Source organism: Tachyglossus aculeatus, chromosome X1 (genome assembly GCF_015852505.1).
Source record: "Tachyglossus aculeatus isolate mTacAcu1 chromosome X1, mTacAcu1.pri, whole genome shotgun sequence".
NCBI lineage: Eukaryota > Metazoa > Chordata > Mammalia > Monotremata > Tachyglossidae > Tachyglossus > Tachyglossus aculeatus.
The window spans coordinates 16,185,126-16,207,276 of NC_052101.1; the positions used below are offsets into that span (position 1 = coordinate 16,185,126).

General features: G+C 46.8%; 1 protein-coding gene across 1 annotated transcript in view; it reads left to right on the plus strand.

The window, feature by feature from the left end:
* Positions 1–4,638: 4,638 nt before the first annotated feature.
* The window catches only part of LOC119950032 (xanthine dehydrogenase/oxidase-like), a 48,759-nt gene continuing 31,246 nt past the window's right edge, over positions 4,639–22,151 (plus strand). The window contains exons 1-9 of the mRNA XM_038771931.1: positions 4,639–4,713; positions 4,906–5,035; positions 8,586–8,643; positions 10,662–10,758; positions 11,645–11,753; positions 15,430–15,556; positions 17,259–17,320; positions 20,131–20,199; positions 21,139–21,225. Of these exons, the coding sequence (XP_038627859.1) occupies positions 4,982–5,035; positions 8,586–8,643; positions 10,662–10,758; positions 11,645–11,753; positions 15,430–15,556; positions 17,259–17,320; positions 20,131–20,199; positions 21,139–21,225 (663 nt within the window). The 5' untranslated portion in view covers positions 4,639–4,713; positions 4,906–4,981. The remainder of the gene's footprint in view (positions 4,714–4,905; positions 5,036–8,585; positions 8,644–10,661; positions 10,759–11,644; positions 11,754–15,429; positions 15,557–17,258; positions 17,321–20,130; positions 20,200–21,138; positions 21,226–22,151) is intronic.

Below are 22,151 nucleotides of genomic sequence, written 5' to 3' on the forward strand. Positions count from 1 at the left end.
TGATGCAAAAGGGAGGGGGAGAAGAAGAAAGGAAGGCTTAGTGAGGGAAGGCCTCTTGGAGTCGATGTGCCTTTCATTCATTCATTCAGTCAATCGTATTTATTGAGCGCTTACTGTGTGCAGAGCACTGTACTAAGCGCTTGGGAAGTACAAGTTGGCAACATATAGAGACGGTCCCTACCCAACAATGGGCTCACAGTCTAGAAGGGGGAGACAGACAACAAAACCAAACATGTGATCAGGTGTCAAGTCATCAGAATAAATAGAGGTAAAGTTAGATGCACATCATTGACAAAATCAATGGAATAGTGAATATGTACAAGTAAAATAAATAGAGTAATAAATCTGTACAAACATATATGCAGGTGCTGTGGGGAGGGGAAGGAGGTAGGGTGGGGGGGATGGGGAGGGGGAGAGGAAAAAGGGGGCTCAGGTGCCTTCATAAGTGTCATTTTTCTCAAGGCTCTCTAGCACTCCGGGGAAACTTGGGTTTGGCTTTGGCCTGAAGAGGAGAATTCCTGGCTGGGTTCATTCATTCATTCATTCAGTCGTATTTATTGAGTGCTTACTGTGTGCAGAGCACTGTACTAAGCGCTTGGGAAGTACAAGTTGGCAATATATAGAGATGGTCCCTACCCAACAGTGGGCTCACAGTCTAGAAGGGGGAGACAGAGAAAAAAACAAAACATATTAACAAAACAAAATAAATAGAATAAATATGTACAAATAAAATAAATAAATAGAGTAATAAATACATACAAACATATATACATATATACAGGTGCTGTAGGGAGGGGAAGAGAAGGTAAGGCAGGGGGGATGAAGATGGGGTGGAGGGGGAGAGGAAGGAGGGGGCTCAGTCTGGGAAGGCTGGGTGTGGCCAAGGCCCCTGCCTCAAAGTTCACCTTGCCCTTGAGGCCTCAGAAAGCCCATGCTCTTTCCACTAGGCCACATCATTTCCCTTCCACATCTCCACAACCTTCGAGAACCTCTAGTGGTTGCCCATCCACCTCCGCATCCAACAGAAACTCCTTCCCATCGGCTTTGAAACAATCAATCAGCTCACCCCCTCCTATTTTATTCATTCATTCAATCATATTTGTTGAGTACTTATGGTGTACAGAGCACTGTGCTAAGCACTTAGCAATCACTGATTTCATACTACAACCCACATCATGCACTTTGCTTCTCTAGCACCAGTTTGCCCACCGTGCCTAGATCTCACAATAATGATGGCATTTGTTAAGCGCTTACTATGTGCAAAGTACTGTCCTAAGCGCTGGTCATCTATCTCACCACTGACTTTGACCACATCTTCCCTCTGTTCTGGCCCTGCTTCCCCCTCCGTAACCGACAGACCACCACTCTCCTCACCTTCAAAGCTTTATTAAAAGCACATCTCTTCCAAGAGGTCTTCCCCGATTAAGCCCTCTTTTCCCCTACCCCCTCTCCCTTCTTTGTCACCTATGCTCTTAGATCTGTATCATTTAAGAAAAGCAGCGTGGCTCAGTGGAAAGAGCCCGGGCTTTGGAGTCAGAAGTCATGGGTTCAAATCCCGGTGCTGCCAATTGTCAGCTGTGTGACTTTGAGCAAGTCACTTAACTTCTCTGTGCCTCAGTTACCTCATCTGTAAAATGGGGATTAAGACTGTGAGCCCCCCGTGGGACAACCTGATCACCTTGTTACCTCCCAAGTGCTTAGAACATTGCTTTGCATATAGTAAGCACTTAATAAATGTCACTATTATTATTATTTAAGCACCTGAAATTTAACCCTCTCTCAACCCCATATCATTTATGAAAGTAGCTGTAATGTATTTATATTGAAGTTTGCTAATTCTGCTGTATTGTCCTCTCCCAAGAGCTTAGTACGGTGCACTGTGAATAGGAAGCATTTAATAAATACCATTGATTGAACAACTGATCCTTTTCCTAGGTCCAAGGATGGTTCGTGTGAAGTGGAGAGAGGTGGAGGTAGCGCTTAAAGGTCCAGGTGTGCTTGGAACTCATTTTCCTGGGCTTTGAAATCCTGCTTTTTCCTGGAGTCATGCTAGACAACACAGCTTAGTGGAAAGCGCCCGGGTTTGGGAGTCAGAGGTCGTGGATTCTAATCCTGGCTCCGCCACTAGTCAGCCGTGTGACTTTGGGCAAGTCACTTAACGCGTGGCTCAGTGAGAAGCAGCGTGGCTCAGTGGAAAGAGCTTGGGCTTTGGAGTCAGAGGTCATGGGTTCAAATCCCAGCTCTGCCTATTGTCAGCTGCGTGACTTTGGGCAAGTCATTTCACTTCTCTGTGCCTCAGTTACCTCATCTGTAAAATGGGGATTAAGACTGCGAGCCCCCCGTGGGACAACCTGATCACTTTGTAACCTCCCCAGTGCATAGAACAGTGCTTTGCACATAGTAACCACTTAACAAATGCCATTGTTATTATTATTCTTTGTGCCTCAGTTATCTCAACTGTATAATGGGGACTAAGACAGTGAGCCCCACGTGGGACACCCTGATCACCTTGTATCTACCCCAGCACTTAGAACAGTGCTTGGCACATAGTAAGCACTTAACAAATACCAAAATATAAATAAACACCAAAACAAAACAAAACAACAAAAAAAAAAACAATGCAGGTCCTCACGGGGCAGCTCCATGGGCCTTGGCTGGTTTCCTATCTTGTGAATTGGCCCCCAAAGATTTTGGTGTTTTGGCTCTTGGGAGGGTCACAGTTACATTCTCTGCTTTTGGGGTCAGTGGCTAGATAGATGAGATTGGGGCCAGTGAGCAAGTAGGCCCAAAAGGAAGGAAGTGCGCAGGTTGGACTGTAGTCAGTCAGTGAGGTTAGGTAATAATAATGATGGTATTTATTAAGCGCTTACTATGTGCAAAGCACTGTTCTAAGTGCTGGGTAGGAAGGGGAGAACCGATTGAGTGCTTTAAAGCAGATAGTAACTTGTTTCTTTTTGATGGTTCTTTTTGAGGAAGCAGCGTGGCTCACTGGAAAGAGCACGGGCTTTGGAGTCAGGGGTCATGGGTTCAAATCCCGGCTCTGCCAATTGTCAGCTGTGTGACTTTGGGGAAGTCACTTCACTTCTCTGTGCCTCAGTTACCTCATCTGTAAATGAGGATTCAGACTGTGAGCCCCCGGTGGGACAACCTGATCACCTTGTGATCTCCCCAGTGCTTAGAACAGTGCTTTGCATGTAGTAAGTGCTTAATAAATGCCATTATTATTATTATGTATAGGTGGATGGGCAACCACCAGAGGTTCTTGAGGAGTGGGGAGACATGGACTGAATTTTTTTTTTTTTAGGAAAATGATCCGGGGAGCAGAGCAAAGTATGGACTGGAAAGACAGGAGGCAGGGAGGCTACTAAAGATGCAGATGGAGTAATCAAGGAGGGATAGGATAAGTGTTTGGATCAGCATAGTAGCAGTTTGGAGGGAGAGGAAAGGATGGATTTTAGCGATGTTCTGAAGGAGGAACTCACAGGCTTTAGTGACAGTTTGAATCTGTGTGCTAAATGAGAGAGATGAGTCAGGGACAATGCCAAGGTTACAAGCTTGTGAGGTTGGGAGGGTGGTAGAATTGTCTACAGCGATGGAAAAGACAGGGAAAGGACAGGGTCAGGGTGGGAAGATGAAGATGGGATGAAGAAGACGAGATGAAGATGAAGAAGGTGGGAAGATGATGTTTGGGACATGTTTAGTTTGAGGTGTCGGCAATGATAAGAGGTGGGGAAGCAGCACGGCCTAGTGGATAGAGCACGGGCCTGGAAATCAGAGGACCTGGACTCTAATCCCAGCTCTTCCATTTATCTGTTGTGTGACCTTGGGCCAGTCACTTAACTTTTCTGCGCCTCAGTTTTCTCATCTGCTTACCCCCTCCTACCTCACCTTGCTACTCTTTCGCTACAATCCAGCCCACAAACTTTGGTCCTTTTAATGCTAAACTCCTCACTGTAAATAAATCTTGTCTATCTTGCCCATGTCCTGCCTCTGGCCTGGAATGCCCTACCTCCTCATATCGGACGGACATTTACTCTCACCCTCTTCAAAGCCTTACTGAAGGCACATCTCTTCCAAGAGGCCCTCCCTGACTAAGCCCCCTTTTCCTCTTCTCCCACTCCTCTCTGTATCACCCTGACTTGCTCCCCTTAGTTACCTCTTCTCCTAGCCCCACGCACTTATGTACGTATCTGTAATTTATGTATTTATATTAATGCCTGTCTCCCCCTGTAGACTGAAAGCCCATTGTGGACAGGACATATGTCTGTTTATTGTTATATTGACCTCTCCCAAGGGCTAAGTATGGTACTCTGCACAAATAAGCGCTCCATAAATATGACTGACTGACTAGACTGTGAGCCTAATGTGGGATAGGGACTCTGTCCACCATGATATCCTTGTATTTACCTCAGTGCTTAGGAAAGTGTTTGGCACATAGAAAGCACTTAATAAAGACCATAAAAAAGTGCCATTATTAGGTTAGACCAATGGTCCAAGTAGCTCGATATTTTTTTCTGATCTGGAAACAGGATTCCACGGGGTGTCTTCGACATCCATCCTAATAATAAGGGACATTACACTGAAAATCCTCGACTTTTCTCTCCAATTCCTAGCTTTCCCTCTCAAAACCTTGGGTTACTCCTCCACGATTTTCTTAAAATCCCTCTGAATCTACTGAATCTCCATGACCCAAGAGAAGCCGTGCAGCACATAGTAAGTGCCTAAGAAATGCCATGATTATTATTGCTATTTTCAAGCTGCCAAAATTTTCCTTGATAACTAATAGTGGTGTTTTGTTTGGGAGTCACATGAGGGCGTGTTAGAGCTTTGCTGATTTATGTAACCCAAAGGTTTGGCAAGAGTCGAGCTCAATGATTGGCTGATTTAGTTTCACTTTTTTTACAGGAAGATTATTTTTTAAAGTGGACAGCTGTAATAACAGTCAGTGCCTTTCAAGAGCCAAGCAGAAGCAGCGGAGGGAATGAAGCCTGGGCCATTGACGACCGATTTGGTTTTCTTCGTGAATGGGAAGAAGGTAAGAGAGATATTAACTCTGCCTTTGCCTTTTTGGAGAGGGTAGTGTGTGCTTTTTTCCATTCTACTCTGTAGTTAGCTGAGACATGACTCCGGATTTGTAACATTAGAGAAGGAAGATGTTTTTGGGACTAATATACCAAAGACGTCTCTGTGGGGGAGGTGGGTATCTGGGGGGGTTAGATGCTAGAGATGAGAGTGACTTGAGAAAGGATCATATTGTCCCTCAAGAACCTTTGGCATTTCAGGGGCAGGGAAAGAGATTCCTCAGCTTGTGCTGTGCCAGTCTTTGAGAAGAACTCTAGGGGATCTTGAATTATGGAGGGTAAACGAATGATATGTGTAAGTGTCAGGCCCAAGTTTCCCATCAGCGAATGTATTAGCTCGATCCAGGACGCGGATTGGGTCCAGAGATGGATCTGGGAATCAGAGCGGTGTTTAAGTCTGTTGATCAGTTTCCCCTCACCACTGATGCCCGCTTCCTTCCATACTTTTCTCCTTTCCCTTCCCCCTCCCCTGGCAGTTTATTTACTCCCATTTGGAGGGCAGGAGTGTAGTCAGCGGGGCCAGAGGAGCGAGTTGCGGCAATGAGGGGAGACCAGGCCAGCCCTGCCACTTCCTCCTCCGCCCTCAGGCCTTAGGTCTGCAGCTGCTGCTGGTTTTACTTCAGCCTAGCTGTCCTATTGTCCTGGGATGAGTTCTCAGCCTTTCCTACCCATTTGGAGTTGCTCACTTCAAGGACCCCTTCTGCCTTCGAGTCAGAGGTCAAACTAGCAAAGGCATGGGGGTTTTGGTCCCTGAACCTTCCCTCCATACTGCTTTCCTCTGAACTAAGTAAGCCAAGGCTGTGGCGCTGGCGTGGGAAGGAAGTTATTTTGTTTCCCTGCTTAGACTGGGTCACCTGACTGAAAATTTCGCTCTGCCGGGTGGTTTGGAAGACACGAGAAGGGTAGTTTATACAAGAGCACGTGATCATCTGCTTCTAATTTTATTAAATCCACGGCTGCTGTTTTTTCCCCAGGGAGAGGTAGAGGCGGCCTTGGAAAATCCAGGGACTCCACAGCTCCCTGCTTCTGACACTGTGGAGTGCAGTAAAGCTACTGACTCCTTGTGGCAGTTTTGATTGGCTCTTAACCAATAAATTGTGATTCGGCTACACCACGAATTAAGGAAGTATTTTCCTCCCCTAAAGTTCCCCTCCAAATCCTTTCTTTGCTTTTCTCTCAAGGAAGTCCACCAAGCTTGCATTATTTAAGTGCAGTGCAGGTCCATTTAGAAATTTAATGTCCTCTCCTAATCCATTTGTTCTATTATTAGTTTTGGGACACATGGGCATTTCATATTAAGGTTGGGGTTTGCTGAATGAAGATTAATGAGTGTCTGCTACCCAGAACAATGCCACTTTCATTCACTCATTCATTCAATCATATTTATTGAGTGCTTATTGTGTGCAGCGCACTGTACTAAGCCCTTGGAAAGTACAATTCAGCAATAAAGTGACAGTCCCTGCCCACACCGGTCTTACACCTAGAGACTCAGTGCCTGTGTTCTCTGCTTTGAGAATCTCTTTTATAATAATAATATTAATAGTAATAATAAGTGCTTACTACATCCTCAGCTCTGTTCTAAATGCCAGGGTAGATTCCAGAAAATCAGGTTGGACACAGTACCTCTCCCTCCTGGGACATACAGTCAAAGTAGAAGGGAGATCAGGTATTGAGTCACTATCTTACAGATGAAGAAACTGAGTCACAAGGAAGTTAAGTGACTTGCCCAAGGTCACAGCAGGCAAATGGCCGAGTCAGAATTGGAACCCAGTTCCTCTAACTCCAAGGCCTGTGCTCTTTCCACTAGGCCATATGCTGGATCCCCTCTGACTACCCTCCACCATTGGAGGAGGGTACCTGACTACCCTCCACCCTGATTGTTGTTCTGGTTGGAACATGTCGCAGGGCTGAAATGATGTTTTGCGTCTCTTTGCAGCTGGAGAGCGCAGGTGTCTCCCTATTTCTTTCCTCCCCTCTCCCTTTCCCAAGGAACCTGATTGTCTTTTTGCCCAAGGGAAATGAGGTTGCATCTTGTCTTCTTCCCCAGTTATGGTGATGTCAGGGGAAAGGAGGATCCTTTTCTGAATGGTCAGTATCTCTGGTTAGGTCATACCCTGGATGCTGGAAGAACCTGTGACTATCAGGACCAGATGTGGGACTGGAGGGGCAATCCCAAGACAACATGTGAACATGTCAGATCATTGCCATGACTGGATTGTCTCATGTCGCCTGCTGCTACAGGGCCCTGAAGCAGAATGTTGTCCTCTGGGTTTTGTGGTTCAAATTTAGTAAAAGTCTTTTTTAAAATTGCATTTTTTAAGTGCTTACTACATGCCAGGCACTGTACTAAGTGCTGGGGTAGATGTATGCTAATTAGGGTGGACACAGTCCCTATCCCCAAAAGAACTCAAAGTCTTAATCCCCATTTTACAGATGAGGGAACAAAAGCACAGAGAAGTTAAGTGACTTGCCCAAGGTCACACAGCAGACAAATGGCAGAGCCGGGATTAGAACCCATTTCCTGCTCTATCCACTAGGCCTTGCCGCAGGTGCCCACTCCACTTTTGGTATTCAGGCTTCCTGGCATCCAATTGCATATAATATTTTTTAATGGTATGTGTTAAGTGCTTACTGTGATACAGGGACTGTACTAGGTGTTGGGCCAGATCCAGCCAATCAGGTTGGACACAGCCCATGTCCCACGTGGGGCTCACAGACAGAATCCCTATTTTACAGATGAAGTAACTGAGGCATAGAGAAGTTAAGTGAGTTGCCCAAGGTCACACAGCAGACGCATGGTGGATCTGGGATTAATAAATAAATAAATAATAATAGCATTTATTAAGTGCTTACTATGTGCCAAGCGCTGTTCTAAGCACTGGAGAGGTTACAAGATGATCAGGTTGTCCCACGGGGGGCTCACAGTCTTACAGATGAGGTAACTGAGACCCAGAGAAGTGAAGTGACTTGCCCAAAGTCACACAGCTGACAGTTGGCGGAGCTGGGATTAGAACCCAGCTCCTCTGACTCCCGGTCCTGTGTTCTTTCCACTAGGGCATACCACTTCTCTTAGTTAATGCTATCTCTAACCAAGCAGTGATAATGGCCCCTGGTTAGCAATACAGAAACCATGTGTAGAAGCTGTTCCCTCTGATTCTGCTTGTGTTCCTCGTAGCTGCCAATGGTCATCAATCTTGGCTCCAGAACGAAAGCATTAGCTTGTGCAGGTTGCTTGCTCTAATCAAATTGGCAGGGCTAGGGCAGAGATACTGTACTTTAATAAGTAAACCATTAGGTTCAGACCTGGCGAGCCAATATGGTATTAAGAATCAGGACATGTGCTCCTAGATAATATTTAATCTCTCATATTTAATGTCATTAGAGCTCAGTGGAGCCCAACTGTCACAGCGGAAGAAAATCAAAAAAAGAGAAAATTAAGATTTCCTGTACGGTGCCAATGGAGTCTTTAGGGACGGTAATACATGTTTCTTTCTCTTCTTGCAGGTGGTGGAGAAGAATGCAGATCCGGAAACAACACTGTTGGTTTACCTTAGAAGAAAATGTATCCCTGAAATAATAATAATGATCACGATAATAATAACTGTGGTATTTGTTAGGCGCTTACTCTGCCAAACACTGTACTAGGAGCTGGGATAGATACAAGATAATCAGGTCGTGCGTGGGACTCACAGTTTAAGTAGGAGGGAGAATAGGTATTGAATTCCCATTTTGCTGATGAGGGAACTGAGGGACACAGAAGTTGTGACTTGCCCAAGGTCCCACAGTAGACAGGTAGTGGAACCAGGATTAGAACTCAGGTCCTCTGACTTTCATTCATTCATTCAATTGTATTTATTGAGCGCTTACTGTGTGCAGAGCACTGTACTAAGTGCTTGGGAAGTACAAGTTGGCAACATATAGAGACGGTCCCTAGTCCGCACTAGGCTTTTTTTTTATGTTATTTGTTAAGTGCTTACTATGTGACAGCCACTGTACTTAGTACTGGGGTAGATACAAGCTAATCAGATTGGACACAGTCCATGCCCCATATGGGACTCACAGAGACATTAAGTGATTTCCTCAAGGTCACACTGCTTTAATAATAATAATAATAATAGTTGTTCGGCATCTACTATCTGCTGAAGTAAGCACTGGGTAGATACAAGATCAGATTGGAAATAGTCCCTATCCCCAGTGGGGCTCACAGTCTAAATTGAGGGGAGAACAGGTATTGAATCCCCGTTTTACAGGTGAGGAAACTGGGGCACAGAAAACTTAAGTCACTTGGTCAGTGTCACAGAACAGACAAATGGCAGAGCTGGGTTTGGAACCCAGGACCTCTAACTCAAGCCTGTGGCGGCAGAAGGGGCGGAGTGTGGATGATAGGTTGGATGCCATGTCCAGTGTGCTTTGTCCTGAGGTGCATTTCGTCCCCCTGTGATGGACTGGAAAATGACCCTCTGTTTCCCAGAGTTGGCGGACAAGGACCTCTGACTTCTGTTGGAAAGACTAATGGATGTGGAAAGCAAGCAAAAACTTTTCACTATTGGCTTCAAGGCTGTCCATCACCTCGCCCCCTCCTACCTCGCCTCCCTTCTCTCCTTCTCCAGCCCAGCCAGCACCCTCCACTCCTCTGCTGCTAACTTTCTCACTGGGCCTCGTTCTCGCCTGTCCCACTGTCGACCCCTGGCCTACATCCTACCTCTGGCCTGGAATGCTCTCCCTCCTCAAATCCACCAAACTAGCCCACTTCTCCCCTTCAAAGCCCTACTGAAAGCTCACCTCTTCTAGGAGGTCTTCCCGGACTAACCCCCCACCTTTTCCTCTGTTCCTCCTTCCCTCCTCATCACCTCCACTTGCTCCCTTTGCTCTACCCCTCTTCCTGCCCCACAGAATTTGTTTGTATATATGTACATATTTATAATTCTATTTATTTTATTAATGATATGTATATATCCATAATTCTATTCTTTTATAATGATGCTATTGATGCCTGTTTACTTGTTTTGATGTCTGTCTCCCCCCATTCTAGAGTGTGAGCCCATTGTGGGCAGGGATTGTATCTACTGGTATCTAATTGTACTTTCCAAGCACTTAGTACAGTGCTTTACACCCACTAAGTGCTCAATAAATACGATTGAATGAATGAATGAATGAAAGTCTCTGCGGGGTCAGCAGAGGCTCCAGTGAAAGGAAATCCATAGAGAAGCAGCGTGGCCTCGTGGGAAGAGCACAGGCTGGAAGTCAGAAGGACCTGGCTTCCCATCCTGACTCTGCCACTTGTTTGCTGTGTGCCTTTGGCAAGTCATTTAACTCCTCGCTCCTCAGATGCCTCATCTGTAAAACGGGGACTAAAACTGTAAGCCCCACGTGGGACAGAGACTGTGTCCAATTTGACTATCTTGTATCTATTCCAGTGCTTAGAACAGTTCTTGGTACATAGTAAATGCTTAACAAATATCATAAAAATAAATCCCATTCAGTAGCTTCCAATGTATCCAGTCTACTAGGGACAGAGCTCTGACTGAACAAAAGGACCTGCTCTTCCTCGAAACCCTTTTCCTTAACCATGTTCCCCAGTGGGTTTGCAGGGGACGAAACTCGGCTGTGGTGAAGGAGGCTGCGGGGCCTGTACTGTGATGCTGTCCAAGTATGACCAGTTCCGGAACAAAGTCGTGTATCCTTTCCCAGTGATAGAGAGAGAGAGAGAGAGAGAGAGAGAGAGAGAGAGAGAGAGAGAGAGAGAGAGAGAGAGAGAGAGAGAGAGAGAGAGATGTTTCTGCTTTGACTCAGATCCGAAGTGAGCAAATCTAAGCTTTCAGAGGTTTCTCTGGTCTAAGAGATTTCATTTCAGTTGCAGGTATTGATGGTGGTGAACTGATTGTGGTGGTGAATAATAGTAATAATAATGATGGCATTTATTAAGTGCTTACTATGTGCAAAGCACTGTTCTAAGCGCTGGGGTGTTTACAAGGTGATCACGTTGTCCCATGTGGGGCTCACAGTCTTAATCCCCATTTTACAGATGAGGGAACTGAGGCACAGAGAAGTTAAGTGACTTGCCCAAAGTCACACAGCTGACAAGTGGCGGAGCCGGGGTTTGAACCAATGACCTCTGACTCCAAAGCCCGGGCTCTTTCCACTGAGCCAACTGTAGGAAACAACAGTGAGATGTCATCCAAGTCTGTGGCCACTCAGATTTCAGTCCCCTAGTCCTGGTTAACTTTGGGCATTTTTATTATTATCATTATTATTTTGATATTTATTAAGCAATTACTTCGTGCCAAACACTGTTCTAAGCACAGGGATAGATAGATACAAGTTAATCAGGTCTGACCCCCATCCTTGACCCAATGGGGACAAGTCTAAATAGGAGGAAGAACAGGCTTTGAACTCCTATTTTACAGATGAGGGAATTGAGGCACAGAGAAGTTAAATGACTTATCCAAGGTCACAGAGCAGGCCACTGGCAGATCTGGGATTAGAACCCAATTCCTCTGATTCCCAGGCTTGTTACACTAGCCCAGCCTGGAAAGCACAATTCCCTTAGCCTGGGGGTCCAGCCATTTCTCCACCAATGCCTGCCTAACTCCGATCTGCGCCCTGCACCATGTCGCCGTGACGACCGTGGAAGGGATTGGAAGTACCAAGACGAGGCTGCATCCTGTGCAGGTGAGCTGGGCTGGGGTTTGGACCTGAAAACCGAATGGGGAGAAACAAAGCTCTTAGGGTGGGAGCTTCCATGGGGACCTGTCTCATCCTGGTCCCCCTGGCTTTTCCTTGGTCCATTAAGAAGGTCGTCTACTCTCACTGGGGCTGAGTTTCCCCATCCACAGAATGTCCCTGTCCCGTCAACCCACTGAGGGTTGCTGGGTACCTTCCTGAGGTCACTCCTGCAGAGCCCTTGGCGCTTCTTAGAGAAAGGAGAGGCCGGTGGTTTCTGTGAATCTCCTGAATTATGATAAGAATAAATGACTGTGAGCTAGTCACCCAGTTTTTTTTTTTTAATGGCATTTGTTAAGTGCTTCTATGTTCCAGGCACTGTCCTGGGATAGATACAAGTTAATCAGTTTGGGCACAGTCACAGTCTGAATGCCCATTTTGCAGATGAGGTCACTGAGGCATAGAGAAGTGAAACGACTCCCTTCAAGGCCCTACTGAGAGCTCACCTCCTCCAGGAGGCCTTCCCAGACTGAGCCCCTTCCTTCCTCTCCCCCTCGTCCCCCTCTCCATCCCCCCATCTTACCTCCTTCCCTTCCCCACAGCACCTGTATATATGTATATATGGTTGTACATATTTATTACTCTATTTATTTATTTATTTATTTTACTTGCACATTTCTATCCTATTTATTTTATTTTGTTGGTATGTTTGGTTCTGTTCTCTGTCTCCCCCTTTTAGACTGTGAGCCCACTGTTGGGTAGGGACTGTCTCTATGTGTTGCCAATTTGTACTTCCCAAGCGCCTAGTACAGTGCTCTGCACATAGTAAGCGCTCAATAAATACGATTGATTGATTGATTGATTGACTTGCCCAAGGTCACACAGTGGGCAATCGGCAGAGCTGAGGTTTGAACCCAGGTCCTTTTGGCTTCCAGACCTGTGCTCTGTCCACCAGGCCACATTGCTTCTTTATTGAGGAGAACCGTATGTAAAGCACCGCTGAGGCCTTTTCTCCTAGGATCTCCAAGACCCTTTTAAATCTCACGAGGCTCTCAGCAGCACTGTGAAGTACAGAAGAGCCCTCGCTGTGCTTTTTCCTCGCTGTGGGAAAAGTGAGGCATAGATCAATTATGAGCCTTTTTCCTCCTTCCTAAAACTTGTCAGAGCCATCATCATCATCATCATCATCATCAATCGTATTTATTGAGCGCTTACTGTGTGCAGAGCACTGTACTAAGCGCTTGGGAAGTCCAAGTTGGCAACATATAGAGACAGTCCCTACCCAACAGTGGGCTCACAGTCTAAAAGGGGGAGACGGAGAACAAAACCAAACATACTAACAAAATAAAATAAATGGAATAGATATGTACAAGTAAAATACATAAATAAAGAAATAGAGTAACAAATGTGGACAAACAGCATGCAACTGGTATTGCTATTTGGTAAATACCTCCTTCACACTGTAATTGAGTCTCCAAATGTGCAGGTTTATCACACAGAGATTACTGGCAAACACAGTGATTCAACAGATTGTTAAACTAGATTCTGTACCTGATCTGAAACTGGTCTGTAAAGGAACTAAACTTTGCTTATGTTCAACCGAGTGGCTGTGAATGCCCACATTCACTGCCCTATTTCCTTCAGCAGCTCCTCCGTGGGCAGCCATGACCAGGCTCTTGCCTGGTCCGCTGAACAGCTGCTTAGCAATCAGATCCTTTGCAGTGCCTAGTTTGGACTCCCCATGTCCCGTTCTCCTTGTGGCTAAGAGCTTTCCTTCCACCTTCCTAGCCCCTCCCTCTTTGCCCAAATCCTCTCCTGTAATTGATTATGTTCTCACTGTTATCATCAGTTGAGGTACCGATATAATAAGCGGAGAAACTTTTCCCATCATCATCATCATGAACGTTTTTTATTGAGCCCATCCCCTGGGAGGGATCAGTCACTTCACTTCTTTGGGTCTCGGTTACCTCATCTGTAAAACGGGGATTGAGACTGTGAACCCCACTTAGCAAGCCGATTTGCTTGTATCCACCCCAGTGCTTAGTATAGTGCCTGCCATGTAGTAAGCGCCTAACAGATACCACAATTATTATTGTTATTATTATGAGGAGAGGGTGGTTTCCCTCTTTGAAGACCTCCTGGGGCTTTCTTTCCCCTCGTCTCTGCCCTGGGATGGGCTGCTGGAACCTTATAGAAGCAGCGTGGCTCAGTGGAAAGAGCAGGGGCTTTGGAGTCAGAGGTCATGGGTTCAAATCCCAGCTCCGCCACTTGTCAGTTGTTTGACTTTGGGCAAGTCACTTAATTTCTCTGGGCCTCAGTTACCTCATCTGTAAAATGGGGATTAAGACTGTGAGCCCCCCCAATGGGACAATCTGATCACCTTGTAACCTCCCCAGCGCTTACAACAGTGCTTTGCACATAGTAAGTGCTTAATAAATATCATTATTATTATTAGATTATTATTCTCAAGATGCAGACTCAGTGCAGGGGTAGGTTTCCTTTTGGATGAGTCAGCAGGTGGAAAGTTTGGGGGAGGCTTTGTCTGAGGTTTAACCCAGATAGAGACACTGAGTTGCTTCTTCACCTCCTTATATCGCAGCTTCTTTATCAGAAAATGGAGGCTCCTCTCCTTCACCTCTGTGCAGGCTGAGCATTAACTAGGGTTCATACCTTGCTTTGAAACCTGCAGATGAAAGAAAGAGTTAATGGCTTAACCACTGTGATTTTGTTCTGAAACCAGGGAACACACCTTCCCTTTCTCAAGGTTGAAGGACCCCTCTGCTTTTGTCGGAGGGTATTGTTGACCATGGAAACGTTTCCAAGCTGAACCTTCTTAACAGATTGTTCTCTTGTGGGTCAGTGGACTCGCAGAACTAGATGTCCCAATCACGGCATGGTGGTCTGCTTTGGGCAGGAGAGTTCCATTGCCCCGGTCCAAATAACCAATGGTGGTGTGACTTCAACATTTTCCACATCCCACTGGACAATGCAAGCCTCCCACTGAAACAACTCTTCACCTAAAAGTCAAAATATTCTTGTGTCCCCCCTTTTGTCCCATGAGCTTCCTGATGTTCTGTGTTAGAATAATAATAATCATAATAATGGCATTTATTAAGCACTTACCATGTGCAAAGGACTGTTCTAAGCTCTGGGGAGGTTACAAGGTGATCAGGTTGTCCCACAGGGGGCGCACAATCTTAATCCACATTTTACAGATGAGGGAACTGAGGCACAGAGAATGATAATAATAATAATGATGGTACTTGTTAAGTGCTTACTATGTGCAAAGCACTGTTCTAAGCACTGGGGGGATACAAGGTGATCAGGTGGTCCTACGTGGGGCTCACAGTCTTAATCCCCATTTTACAGATGAGGGAACTGAGGCACAGAGAAGTGAAGTGACTTGCCCAAAGTCACACAGCTGACAGTGGAGCCGGGATTTGAACCCATGTTGCCAACTTGTACTTCCCAAGCGCTTAGTATAGTGCTCTGCACACAGTAAGCGCTCAATAAATACGATTGATTGATTGATTGATTGACTGACCTCTGACTCCAAAGCCTGGGCTCTTCAGAACAGCCTCCCCACCAACGGGGGGAGTCACTTTTGTTGCAAGGAAGGCACTGGGGGATGTTGGGGAACTGGAACCCTGATTACTGTTGATATTTGCTTGGCTTTCCCCTTTAGGAGAGGATTTCCAAAAGCCACGGCTCCCAGTGCGGTTTCTGCACCCCGGGCATCGTCATGAGCATGTACACGCTGCTCCGGAACAACCCTGAGCCGTCCATAGAGGAGATCGAGGACGCTTTTCAAGGTAGCCGGCTACTGATGCTCAGGCAGGCCCCAGTTGTCTCTTTGGGCAGCCTCATAGAGGATAGTCCTCTGCTTGCTGGAAGGGCCAGGTTGGAATGATGACTAAAGTGAGGTTGGTCAGCGGAATAGTAGCGTGATTTAGTGGATAGAACAGGGGCCTGGGACACATGAGGACCTGGGTTCTAATCCTGCCTCCACCACTTGTCTGCTGTGCGACCCTGGGGAAGTCACTATGTCCCAGTTACCTCATCTGTAAAAATCATCAATCGTATTTATTGAGCGCTTACTGTGTGCAGAGCACTGTACTAAGCGCTTGGGAAGTACAAATTGGCAACATATAGAGACAGTCCCTACCTAACAGTGGGCTCACAGTCTAAAAGATGGGGATTAAGAGTGTGAGTCCCATGTGGGACAGGGACTGTGTCCAACCTGATTGACTTGTATCTATTCCAGTGCTTAGAACAGTGCTTGGCACATAATTAGTTTTTAACAAGTATCAAAACTATTATTATTGATATTATTACTGGGTTCCTGGAACATGGCTGGGGACGAGTGGTGATGCTTAGATGTGGACTTGGGATCTGGAAATGCAAATCAGTCAATATATTTATTGAATGCTTAATATTCATTCATTCAATCGTATTTATTAAGAGCTTACTGTGTGCAGAGCACTGTACTAAACGCTTGGGAAAGTACAATGCAACAATAAAGAGTGTCCATCCCTGCCCACAACGAGCTCACAGCCTAGAGGAGGAGGCAGACATTCATTAATTCATTCATTCCTTCAGTCGTATTTATTGAGCGCTTACTGTGTGCAGAGCACTGTACTAAACGCTTGGGAAAGTACAATGCAACAATAAAGAGTGTCCATCCCTGCCCACAACGAGCTCACAGCCTAGAGGAGGAGGCAAACATTCATTAATTCATTCATTCCTTCAATCGTATTTATTGAGCGCTTACTGTGTGCAGAGTACTGTACTAAGCGCTTGGGAAGTACAAGTTGGCAACATATAGAGACGGTCCCTACCCAACAGCGGCTCACAGTCTAGAAGGGGGAGACAGACAACAAAACAAAACATATTAACAAAATAAAATAAATAGAATAAAAATGTACAAATAAAATAAATAACTAAATAGAGTAATAAATACGTACAAACATATGTACATATATACAGGTGCTGTGGGGAGGGGAAGGAGGTAAATTGGGGGGGATGGGAAGGGGGAGGAGGGGGAGAGGAGGGAGGGGCCTCAGACATCAATAGGTGCAGAGCACTTGGGAAAGTACAATAATATAGAGTTGGTAGACATAATCCCTGCCAACAAGATGTTTACGGCCTCTTATCAATCAATCAGTGGTATTTGTACCACTGAGGGATCAGATCTCCGTGAATTCATTCAATCGTATTTATTGAGCGCTTACTGTGAGCAGAGTACTGTACTAAGCACTGTGTACTAAGTGAATGGCATTTGACTGTGAAAATCTCCAGATACCCGATTGGTGAAGTCAGACATAAACCCAAACCCACTTCTAGGCCGAGCTCTGAGGCCATCCCCAACGTTACCACTCAGTGGTATTTATTGAACCTTTCCTTTAAGCGGAGCAATGTATTAAGCACTTAGGAGAGTACAATGTAGTTAGTAGGCACGATCTCTGCCCTCAAGCAGCTTCCATTCTAGCTTAACACCTGCCTTTTCCCTTCCAGGGAACTTGTGCCGCTGTACTGGATACAGGCCCATCCTGCAGGGCTTCCGGACCTTCGCTAAAGTAAGTGAACCAGTCAGTCGCAGAAACAGCATTAATAGCTGGCCAGGGTGGGACTGGCATGGATTCAAAGAAGAGGTGGGATTTCTTGGCTTCAGATAAAGGTCAACATTCCAGGAAGCAAGCAAATTCTCCTATTAATAAATTTTCAACTGGTTTGGGGAGTTTTCCAAATGCCCTGGCACCGAGACGCTTGTTCACCCGACCACATGTTCTTGCTGATGTCAGACAGATTGGTCTGTCCAATCCGACAGAGAGTTGTAACCTGTTTCCCGAAAGAGGCAAAGGACCTGGAAAGCTGGTTCTGGAAGGGAATCTTGGTTTGGGGGCTTCCCTACAGAACCCACTGGTAGCACCCCATGCTGCTGCTACTGTGTGCCGCCTTGGCTAACGGCACTGACGGATGACGCGGTTTTGCTCGATGGAGATGCTGGTTCTGTGAAGGGTCTGGCATCCTGGTAACTAAAGCTGCAGCAACCCACGTCAATGCTGCCTAGACACAACTCAGGATCTGTAAGCAGTCCTGCAGTTAGGACGCTGTCTGCAAACAGATCTTCCAAGAGAATCCTGAAATGTAAAGGAGTGATGCTCATGAGGCTTTCTTGGCCTCCCTTGTGTTTCTATTAATAATAATAATGATGGTATTGGTTAAGCACTTACTATGTGCAAAGCACTGTTCTAAGCGCTGGGGGGATACAAGGTGATCCAGGTTGTCCCACGTGGGCTCACAGTCTTAATCCCCATTTTACAGATGAGGGAACTGAGGCACAGAGAAGTGAAGTGACTTGCCCAAAGTCACACAGCTGACAGTTGGCAGAGCCGGGATTTGAACCCACGACCTCTGACTCCAAACCCCGTGCTCTTTCCACTGAGCCATGCTGCTTCTCACTAACACATTGTTCTACATAAACCGACCACGGCTCTAAATCAATCACCAACCCTTAAGTCTGAGGAGGACCTGTAGGTGGATTGGAGAAGCAGCGTGGCTTCCTGGAGGTGGGAAGGATCCCAGAGGTCCGCCTCCAGGGAGGGGAATGAAGGCACATCGAGTGTCCATTCTCTTCTTGAAGATCTCTTCATCCCCTTTGGACAGTCACTTCCTGGGTTTTGTCACTACAACTTTTGAAAAGTTCCTCCTTGTGTCCAGCTGGAAGCAGTCCTGCTTTATTTATTTCAAGTCAATTCCTCTTGGTCAGTCTATCAGGACACAGAGAGCATTCTCGTCTCAACAGGAAATTGGTTCAGTAATGGGGGCGGATCAGGAAGAGGTAAAGAGTCAGGATATCAGGTTTTCAGTTTATCCCTTTTATCCCTCTCCCTGGCTTATATCCTTGGACTTACTCAACTCCCTGGGAGTGGGTATCACCACAATGTTTTCCATCTGCAGGCTACACAGGATGTGGAGGATTGCAGAGATAAAATCTCCCAGGCACTCTGAGTTTCTCCAAACAAACATGTTCTCTCAAGTTCTCTCTGGGTCATAGCACTTGGTAATACAAACGCAATAGGACACTGACTCCAATCTGTCTAGGGCAGGGTCAGGCGGGAGTCCGCACCCTTTCATCCTTTCCCTCCCCAGGAACAGGCCTTATGCAATCCACCCATCAATGGATTTTACTGAGAGCTTACTGTGGGCAGAGCACTATACTAAGTGTTTGGGAGAGTACAATCAGAGTTGGTAGACACATTCCCTGCCCACAGGGAGCTTACAGTCAGCCTGGCAGACTTCTGTCCTGCTCTCCTCGGTCACAGTGCCCACGTTTGGGCAGCCCAGAAAGGTGGAGGTTTGGGAGTCTCCGTTTCTCTGAACTTTGAATTATTTCCTGTGGCTCTGGAAGCATGATCTCCATCTGACCTGGGCAGGCTAATTCAGTCAGGATCCATTTGCCGAACTTCCATGGCTGCCACCGTCATGAAGTGAGCGTGGGGACCACTTGATCCTCTAGCTGGCCCTACCATTGTGTCAGTGAGTCACCTGAAACACTCACACCAGGAAATGAGGAGCAAGATACCAGGTCCCTCTCCAGGGCCTGGCCCAATGAGTTCATTTTCACCTGCTTTTGGAAGCTAAACATGTCAAGGCCTGGATAAGGCTTGGATTCTTGGATAACTATCAAGGTATTCTGCCGGAGGCAGGGGGCTTGACTTGATGACCTCTCAGGGGCCCCTTTCACTCCATGATTGGATGATGCCCGTTGGCAAAGCTGTGGAATGGGTGAATGTGACTTGAGTTTCCAAGAGGACAGTGAAGCCATGATCATTCAGCATGTTGCCATGGGTCAGTGCCTTGCTTTGCATTACTTGAGAGGTCAGGTTGGCCCTGTGTCTGGGGCATTTGGAAGGAATGGCAGAGTGTGGAGGGAACATTTCCTGTCCTGCTGACTCACTTTTCAACATGCACACTGTCCCAGATAGGAAGTACTCGCTTGCCTCAAACGCCCTGATGGTTGCCCCTCATCTAAACTTTCCAGAAGGCAAGCAAGGAGCGAAGGCCGTGGGTGGAGTCAAGGGAAGAGCAGTTTTGGGGGAGAAGGAGTAGCTTCCCAAGAGAGAAATCTTATCTAAAAGGATAACATGGGTAGGAGAATTGGCAACTGCTGGACCGAGAGTGTGTAACCAGGCCAAACCTATGGGGGCAACAGGCTGGTTTGGGAGGGAGATGGGCTGGGGATGGAGAGGGATGGGGTGGGGCGGCTTCTCCTCTGGACCAGCAGCAGGGATCAGCCCTTTCTACTAGAAACCCTGGGCCCATTAGCAGGGCGGAAACCTTAGAGCAAAGAGTCATTTCCTGTTTTGGATGTTTGTCTCTTCAGGATGGAGGCTGCTGCGGGGGAAAGGGGAAGAACCCCAACTGCTGCATGAACCAACGGGAAAACAGTTCGGTAGGTGGTCCTGATCCTCCTTCCCTCCCCTCTCCCAGGAGGTCCCGGGCTGCAGGAATTGTCAGGCTTGCAGCTGGGCCAGCTGCCAGGCCAGAGCAGTAGGGTCTAGTGGAAGGAGAGCAGGACTGGCAGTCAGGAGACCCAAGATCTAAACCCTGCTCCGCTGCTTGCCTGTGTGTGGCCTTGGGCAAATAATAATGATAGTAATAATAATAATAATAATAATAATAATGGTGTTAAGTGCTTACTATGTGCAAAGCACTGTTCTAAGTGCTGCGGGAATACAAGGTGATCAGTTTGTCCCACGTGGGGCTCACAGTCTTCATCCCCATTTTACAGATGAGGGAACTGAGGCGCAGAGAAGAGAACTGACTTGCCCAAAGTCACATAGCTGACAATTGGTGGAGCCGGGATTTGAACCCATGACCTCTGACTCCAAAGCCTGTGCTCTTTCCACTGAGCCACGCTGCTTCTCATTTAATTTCTTTCTGCCTCAGTTTCCTCATCTGCTCTCCCACCCTCTTTGATTGTAAAAGCGATGTGTGACAAGAACTGTGATAATCATGTATTTAGCACAGTGCTTGGTATGTAGTAAACACTGAGCAAATATTATTATTATTTTTATTATTATTATCATAAACATCATTACTATTATTAGGTAGGCCCAGAAGAGAGAAAGCTGCAGATTCTGCAGGATGGTTTCCCGTTGCCTTAGGTCATGAATAATAATATAAACTGTGAACCCCGACCAGGAATAGTATGATGCCAACTCCCAAATCATTGCCCATCTCTGCCTCATGTTCCTCCCTTCCAGCCTTACCCAAGGCAGGGCAGGGTCTTCCTTGGGGTAGGGGAGAGTGGGTGGGTTCCTTGGTGGAGGAGGGTGTGCAGGATGTTGACGGGAGGACGCTAACCCCACTGATCCCTTTTCTCTGGCAGGTCACACTCTCGGCATCCTTGTTCAATCCTGAGGAATTCCTGCCCTTAGATCCCACTCAGGAGCCCATCTTCCCACCGGAGCTGCTGGTAGGGAATTTCCCTGGAGATGGGATTGAGCCTCGGGAATTCGGGTGGTTGAATCCTGAGGATCCAACTGTGGGAGCTCAGGCCAGGGAGACTTGTCCCCGTAGAAGCCACTGCCCGGGGCTGCTTTCCTGCCCTGCTCCTTGCCCTGGGCCAAGGTGCAGGGCACGATCTCTTAGAAGAAAATGGTAGCCGGATAACGTGTTCTTTGGTATGGTATCTCATAATCCTCTAGTCTCCATCTAATTGGCCCAGCAATTTCATACTGACAGTTGGCCAGGGAGTTACTGATTCAGAAAGTGTTGCCCTCAGGGCATCTCAGTGCCTAGCCTGCGGCACACTTGGCTAGCCCCTGGCAGAAGAGCAGCTCAGCCCCTCCAGGCAAGGACACCCTGACTGGTAAAGGCCCGACTGGCTGCTCAGACCATGAGATGATTATTTTAACCATAAACACTCATTTTTGACCTGGACCTGCCAAGAGGAATATCTTACTTTCCGTGACAAACCCGTCCTTAAGGGGAGAGAGTAAACACTGTGGAAGTTTATACTACTATTCCTATCTCAATAAATAAACACTGAATTCCAGCTCCACCACACGTCTGCTGAGTGACCTTAGGCATGTCACTGAACTTCTCTAGGCTTCAGTTACCTCATCTGTAAAGTGGGGATGAAGAGTGTGAGTCCCCACGTGGGACAGGGGACTATGTCTAACCTGATTAACTTGTATCCATCCCGGTGCTTCGAACAGTGTTTGGCACATAGTAAGTGCTTAAGCACCGTAATTATGATTAATTGTATCGGCACTTTGCATTTACATCTGCATTTTGAACTTTCCGCCCTCCACGGTTGACCCCGGTCCACCCGCTACCGCTGACTCCAGCCCACTCCCACCCTCCCGGCTCTGTGCAGTGTCCAGGGCCCAGACGGTC